An 8,403-nucleotide genomic window follows, 5' to 3' on the forward strand; every position below is an offset into this window, starting at 1 on the left:
TATTAATTATACTAATGTATGCAAATTCTCATTGCTTTATTAAGAAAATAAAACCACACATACAAACCACTGTTCTGCCTTGTCACTTGAAGCCAACTGAAGTGAGTAGGAGTATTGGGGGAGGAGGGGCTGCTGGGGCCACGGAAATGGTGTGAGGAGCTTAATGAGTGGCAGTCAGCCCTCAAACACAAAACTTTACCCCTGCCTATATTTTCCACTTTTTCTTTCCCTTGCTTTATTTTTTAATTTTTTTCAGAGTAATAATTTGTCTATTGTTAATATTCCGTGTAAAAATTTGTGCTGAAGAACAATTTATTTGCCATTGCAGTATTGCTGGACGGTAATGAAGGTGGTCCCCCTGTGAATCTGGTACTGTGCAAAGATGGAGCAGGACTAGGCTTCAGTTTGGATGGTGGCAGAGACTCACCACTTGGTGACAGACCATTAACTGTGAAGAAAATATTCACAGGTAAACTTTCTTTATGTGCATGTCTCCACAAAATCATACCCTAAGTCCCAAGATTTTAAAGGATAAGGAATAATCAAGTGTGGTTGAAAAATACTATTTTTGAGATGTAAGCTCCTTCAGTTGTAAGGTATTTTGAAATACATAGTGGAACTCATTGCAAAATTTATGTGTCTTACAGATGCTGTCAAAAAATATTTGTAAGGAGGTTATACATGAAAATGATTGTATAATTTTGTCTTCGCGTAATTCAACCAAATTAGCTGTACAGCTAATATAACACACTGAAAATTTAGTTTTAAAACCAGATAAACTTGTTTCCACTTAAAGTGCTACTAGAATATGCACTGAAAGAAAAATGGGATCCCCCAACTTAACATGATTTCCTGGAGACAGATTGTGACTATTAATGACGCAGTCCAGTGTGAATTTCATGATCATCATGGCCTGTACTGAAATTAAGATTATACCTGCATAAATAAATTGAGTGAGAGTGAATGTAATTGCTGCAGGCATGAACTATAGTAATCTCTAGCTGCATAATAATCTTGCTTGTCATGAATGGAAAAGAAAGATATTCATGTTTCTATCAGTTTCTAGCACATGTAAAGTAACATTGACTTGTCCTACCCAAAATAAAATTAAACAATGGAAACTCCAGGTAGAAATGCCAATAAGTAGGAAAAGCTAGTTTGCTACTTACCATAAAGATAACAAGCTAAGTTACAGACAGGCACAACTGAAAAAAAACTTGCACATATCCTTTCAGGCACAGTCTTTGTTGGAAAAAGTGAACCACACACACACACACACACACACACACACACACACATACACACACGACCACCACAATTATTTGAGGAGAAACACATACACACACGACCACCACAATTATTTGAGGAGAATAAAGAATATATTTTTAGGAACTAACAGCAGAGGTATTCAGGAATGAAAAATGAGAGGAACACCTGTTTTTCAGACCAAAGTTTCCTTCAACTAGCAGGAATGAAAAAAAAAGTTGAAGTGGAAATGGGTTTAAATAAAAACGTTGTTCAGAACCCCAGATTACTTGTACAGCAGAGCAGCATGAAGATCAGCCGATAGTGAAGTCTTAAGAAATTCGAAGAAAATGAAAGATGAAAAGTAGTAGTAGCAGTAGTAGAAGTAGAAGTAGAGGAAGTAGCAGAGGAATATGGATAAGACAGTTTGGAAATAAAAGTGTAGGTCGTGAAGATTAGTTAGTTCCATGGCTCATTTTGCATGATAATCATTTCTACTGTTTCTATATAATCTGTCTCTTAACTTCTATATTTACAAATACACAATTGTTAAAATAGAGAAGGAGGAAGTAACATGTATTATTCAGGTGAGATTTAGTTAAAAAAACATTCATCTGATTGGCCATGCTGTTTGTTAGTTTAGAGGACAATAACATTAGATGTGGCTATGAAGGTATCAGTTATAAATGACTGAGTCAGATTTGCAATGGTTTCATTGTGATGTAATTCTGCCTAAACATCATTTAATTATAACATTTGCTATGCATGTACAATATTTCCATTTGAGTTTGCCACTCATTGGTCAGAGTGCTTATGGGTAATAGCACTACACTTTGTGGGCACTTTGCTAGATATGTTTTTGTAGCCAGGGAAATACTGCATTTGAGTGGTTCAGTAATTTTTGTAGTATCTTTACATGTTGTATTTTTGAAAATGTTGTCTTTCAGCCTGACTAAATCTAATGCATTCTATATTTTCTATTTCTGACAGGTATAATTCTTTATATTATTTAGTAATTGGTTCCAGTCAACTGTTATAGGTCATATTTGTAGATAAGGGATATGGATTTCTCTGGCCAAGAATATGCAGTCTGGTTAGAAAGTTTACACTCCGTATGTATGCCAGGTGTTACATGAGTTCAGGGTGCAGATGGCTGCAGCTTGTGGCTGTAAAGATGTCAGCTGACTGAAATCATTTCCAGAGTGGAATCATTAATTACATTTTTTGTATAGATCCTAAAATCTGATATGACCTTCCAGTTTCAAGCTCAGTGAAGGACTTGGACCAGAGGCTTTACCATTTTTGTGGTAACATCCGAATGAGATTTTCTGCTAGGCTCGTACTGGGCAGAGCACTGTGGCATCCTGTTGAACAGCTTGAACATGCTTTACAGAGTACATGTGACATCACCCTGTAGGTTTTTAGACTGAAGAAATCCTTCCTATGAGTCTAATGAGAATCCTAGTACTGTATTAGTCCTATTTCATTATCTTTTTTGTACGACACATGGGACAAGTCTATGAGAAATTATATGATAGATACACGTCTTTTGATGCTTCTAATGGGTGGATATTTTATAGGACAGTAACTGTGGTCCCACTATAGTAACTTGAAAAATAATATTTTAAAAGTATATTGCCATATATATTTTCAACTTTTTTTATATACTTTTTAAGAAGCAGCACCAGAAAGAGGTGTGTGTGTGTGTGTGTGTGTGTGTGTGTGTGTGTGTGTGTGTGTGGCTGAGAAACTCCTCTATAACACAGAAGCAGTCTTCAGTTAATACGTATATCACTCTCCAATGAGTCAGTCAAACAAACCTTTGACCATTTGCGCTGCTCTTCTGTGTATACATTCAATATCATATATTAGTCCCATTTGGTATGTGTCTCATATACACTGAAGTGCCGAAGAAACTGGTATAGGCATGTGTATTCAAATACAGAGATGTGTAAACAGGCAGAATATGGTGCTGCAGACATAAGACAACAAGTGCCTGGCGCAGTTGTTAGATTGGTTACTGCTGCTACAATGGCAAGTTATCAAGATTTAAGTTAGTCTGAATGTGATGTTATAGTTGGCATACGAGCGATGGGACACAGCATCTCCGAGGTAGCGATGGAGTGGGGAGTTTCCTATTTGATCATTTTATGAGTATACTGTGAATATCAGAAATCCAGTAAAATGTCAAATCTTTGACATTGCTGTGGCTAGAAAAAGATCCTGCAAGAACAGGACCAATGAAGACTGAAGAGAATTCTTCAGTGTGACAGAAGTGCAATCCTTCTGCAAATTGCTGCAGATTTCAATGCTGGGCCATCAACAAAACATGATCAATATGGGCTTTCAGCTGAAGGCCGACTCATGTACCCTTGATGACGGCTTGACACAAAGCTTCCGCCTTGTCTGGGCCTGTCAACACTAACATTGGACTGTTGATGACTGGAAAATGTTGCCTATTCGGATGAGTCTCACTTCAGATTGTATTGAGAGGATGGACAGCCTCATGAATCCATGGTCCCTGGATGTCAGCAAAGGACTGTTCAAGCTGGTGGAGGCTCTGTAATGATGTGGGCATGTGCAGTTGGAGTGATAGGGGACCCATGATACATCTAGATACGATTCTGACAAGTGACACGTACGTAAGCATCCTGTCTGATCACTTGCATCCATTCATGTCCATTGTGATTCCGATGGACTTGGGCAATTCCAGCAGGACAATGTGACATGCCACATGTCCAGAATTGCTACAGAGTGGCTCCAGGTTCGCAGGAGAGCTTCTGTGAAGTTTGGAAGGTAGGAGACGAGGTACTGGTGGAAGTAAAGCTGTGAGGACAGGTCGTGAGTCGTGCTTGGGTAGCTCAGATGGTAGAGCACTTGCCCGCAAAAGGCAAAGGTCTCAAGTTCAAGTCTCAGTCCGGCACACAGTTTTAATCTGCCAGGATGTTTCATATCAGCGCACACTCCGTTGCAGAATGAAAATCTCATTCTGATAAGTTGTAGCATTTCGGCTGTGAGACTTGTGATTGCACAACGTTATTCACTTCGTGTACTATGGAGAAGGCATATGTTTGTTGTGTTGGTGCTACTGTACATTTATGTAAGCGTTGCACCATCTGCAACAGTTCAATTGTATCACAGTCATTAAAGATGTTAAATGACATATACTGTATGTGGCATGTACCATTGTGTAATTGATGTACAACGACATACGAATAGCATATATTTCTCTGTGCAACCCTTTGACAGCCATTAATTTTGTTTACTCTGGCAGGTTTTATCAGCATTTTGTTACTGTTATTTCCAATGCAGTACTGTTGAAAAGTTCAATAATGCACATACGAATAAACCGTGTCCATCTTTTTATTGTTAGTGACTGGACATCCATATGTTTCCCGGGCCACACTTTAATAACAGCATCACATCACTATTACGAGCTATGTGCGGATCACCCTCATATTGCAGGAAGTGCAGTAGTGGCATGTTTCATTCGTTTCATGCGTCAACTTCGCATTCCAAGTTCTTGGGATGTAACTGACATATTGCAATGCAACCAGTGCCATTATTATTGTGATTCCTCATGTTAATGAATTTGTATTGAATAGCATAGGACGTCCGTTAAAAAAATAAAAAATAAATTTAAAAAAATGTGAGTTTGTGTTGAAACCAATACTTGCACACCATTTAGATTGTCTCATAGTATTTACTTTTGTGAGCCCCTGCCATACAGTCATACCCGTGAAAGCTGTTTGTCAGTATCTATTGCTGTTGCAGAGATATTAGTGATAAAAAGTTTAGGTGGGACATGCTGTGTGTGTGTGTATATATATAATATATAAAAGACAGAATAGTTTTTTGCACTAATATGGACCTAACACATTGTTTGGGGACATGTTGAACTTCATTTTGCTATTGTTGCCTCATGTGCATCTGAATGGTGGTGCAGTTTTGTAATTCCAACTTCAGTTGGAAACTCTCAGTATGATCATAGAAAAAAAAAACAGACATCAAATATTATTTCAGTTTATCAGTAGGAAGGACATGTTTACTTTTGACTCATTCTTTCAATTATAATAGTAAACAGACTTAACAAAGAAGAAATATAAGTAAAAATGAAATTAACTATATATTACTAAACAAAAATGAAATTGTACAGGAGGAGTGATGGTCTGAGGTGGCATTTCTTTTCATATGACCCCTTTGGTTGTCATCTGCAGCACTCTTACAGCACAGCAGTCAGCAGTACATTGACAGTAGTGCCCTTCATGCCTTTCATTGTACTGACCGAACATTGTAGCCATACAGATGTAGTTGTGTATGTGTATTCTTTAGTTAGCTCAAAAGGAGGACATAATTCAGAAGTTATCAATGTTTGTCTTGTTTATGTATCTGTTGATGACAAAATGCTTCAACTATATAATCAGTTGTTACCTTAACTACTTCCATTATTTATATTCCACCAAGGACTTCCCATTACATTAATATATATTCTGTTCCGTTGATTTACATATTATGCTCAGTAGAAACACAATAGCATAATTGGAGAGGTTCAGATAGCAAATTGTTTGTGAGGTCTACTTGAGCTTCATTTGCAATAGTCTTTCAGGGTTTTTGTCCTCCAACTATTAATGTCTGTTCTCTCAAGTCTTGTATATTGATGAAACACAGAGAATGTTGTAACAACTATATAGAGTCACATAGAGGTGCTTTCAGTGTTGGATAGGCTTAAAAAAAGTAGATGTTTGACTTCAAATTTTTGTCTGTAATGCTACAGGTGGAGCAGCTGAAAAGCAGGGGCAGCTGAAAGCGGGAGATGAACTTCTGGCAGTGGCTGGCTCTGATGTCACCAACATGACTAGGATTGAAGCCTGGACACTCATGAAGAAGCTGCCAAGTGGTCCTGTCACTATTTCTATCAGGCCAAAAGCTGCAGTGTGACACTAATTAGAATGTAGGTTGTGCCAAAAGTGTGAAATTGGGATTCCTAAAATAAAACTGTGGAAATGATCACAACATAAGGTATCATCTGCTGCTTCACAATGTTCAACGAGCAGCAGGTAGAAAAAAATGCTTGATGAATGTGTATCAACGTCAGATGATTCAGTGGTTTGCTAAAGTTGCACTGTAAGTGTTGTATGTAATATAAGTGACAGTTAACTGTCACTGTAAAATGCAGACATTGAAAGAAACTTACATTTCATAGGGGAATGTGTGCAATGTGATGTATGCATCAACATAGTGTATGTTTATTTTAACTACAGTATCTGAGTATCATACTACTAAATCCTGTAACTTTGTACGAAGGAATGGGAAAATTTATTTGGTGAATTAATCCAGCTATGTCTTCCAGATAGTGCTGTTAACCATAGTAAAGATGGTAGTGACAGTGAACTATCAACCAAGTGTTTTGCACTTACTGACCTGGAAGGCAACTGCACATAAAATTGTTATTGATAAATACATAGATAAATATATATTTTTAGGAGAAATGTTACTGTTAGCATGAATATTATTCATACTGTTAATACAATTGTGTTGTATGTAATAATTTATTGTTGTGTTATTTCTTCAGAATTTTATAGATACAGCTGCTTTAACTATGGCAGCTTCATCAATGTAGAAATGAAATATGTTAAAAGAATGTATATATTAAACATTTAACAGTGCTTTGTAGCTCATATTTTAATACTGTTTTCTTATCTTTCCTAGGAATATCTGAAATATTAACTAATTGTGAGAATATTTGCCACATTGCAATCATCACATACACCGATGTTATTTTTTTCAACAGGAACCAGACAATTGTAATGAGATCACACAAAATGTCTCATATTATGTTCAAAGAGCAATATGCAAGCCTCATTTTGTATCAACAAATGTCTATTCTGCCCTGCCAGTTAGCCATACTGAGGAAATTTTATATCAGTAGAGTGACAAAGAAATTAAATGTTTTGAAAGTTTTTTGAAATTATGTCATCTACAGTTTGAAACTTCCAAGCAGATATAGATGTAGATATGTGTGACAGGTCTGATTCTCGAACCTATGTGTTTATTCAGTACAAATTATTCTCTCCACAAAAAAAACACCCCACTGAAAAATTTTTCTCCATAAAAACACATCTGCACACTATCTGAGTACTGCTGTTTAGGTGTGACGTACTGTAATTTTTTGTATATATGGAAGGGCTGTCAACAATTTTTTGACAGAATGTAAGCAAATGTAACATTAATATTGATGTTCGTGGTGCTATTGACACTATAATTCCTGTATTGTGCCATTAATATAAAATTGTTGCTATTTTTAACACTAGGTGCATTTTGTAAAAAGTCAGTATTCTGTGATACTGAGAGGAAGAGTTTTGTAATGATCAAATGTTCCAGAGCAGCTTTTACAAAAAAAAAAGGAGCACTGTTATTTTATTGAACATAATCTGCATTGAAATTTGTTCAGTCCCATAATCATGCCTGTGGTATTAAGTCGGTATCTAAGGCAGATAATATTTGTTTCAGAATAGGTTGTAGTGAGTTTTATACTTATTCATTGAGAGTATGAGACAGTAAACAGTAAATTTCAAAACTGTGTTTATGGTATTTCCCCATTTAACAACTTGAAACACATTATATCTGTCTAAAAATAATTCTTCCAGAAAGTAGAGAGTAAAATGGGTAGTGCTATTGATTTGATTTGATTTGAATGGATTTGATAAAGCTGATATATTGTGACTGGTTGAATTGCTAAATGCTATATCACAATAGCAGTTGTTACTTTTTAAGAATTTATGCTCTGAATTTATGTTGTAATATATTTGTGCAGATTTTCATTGAAATAAAGACCAGTAAGTGGTTTCTATACATTTTTCTTTTCATTTTATACAACTCTCAAATATACATGGTGATTTTCTCCAGCTGCCAGAACCTACGTGTGATTTTGTCTGACATGAGCAGCAATCTGCTGGAATGGGTGGTGGTGGCAATGATGTGCAATGGACGGGAGAGGGAGACAGGTAACTGGGCATGGGGGAGGGGAGGGGGAAGGGGTTATTCTAGTACAGAAGGCATGTGTGTACCATAGCGGGAGTCATAGAAAGGTGGATGATGGACTAGCGAAGGCTGAGGCCAGGAGGGTTACAGGAATGAAGGATGTGTTGCAGGGAAAGT

At 36.7% G+C, this 8,403-nt stretch overlaps 1 protein-coding gene across 1 annotated transcript in view; it reads left to right on the forward strand.

Annotated features, from left to right (window-relative positions):
* Positions 1-8,097, forward strand: part of LOC126263528 (serine-rich adhesin for platelets) — a 245,304-nt gene extending 237,207 nt beyond the window's left edge. The window contains exons 18-19 of the mRNA XM_049960622.1: positions 329-469; positions 6,020-8,097. Coding sequence (XP_049816579.1) covers positions 329-469; positions 6,020-6,183 — 305 coding nt within the window. The 3' untranslated portion in view covers positions 6,184-8,097. The remainder of the gene's footprint in view (positions 1-328; positions 470-6,019) is intronic.
* Positions 8,098-8,403: the final 306 nt, after the last annotated feature.

This window comes from Schistocerca nitens, chromosome 6 (genome assembly GCF_023898315.1).
Source record: "Schistocerca nitens isolate TAMUIC-IGC-003100 chromosome 6, iqSchNite1.1, whole genome shotgun sequence".
Lineage (NCBI taxonomy): Eukaryota > Metazoa > Arthropoda > Insecta > Orthoptera > Acrididae > Schistocerca > Schistocerca nitens.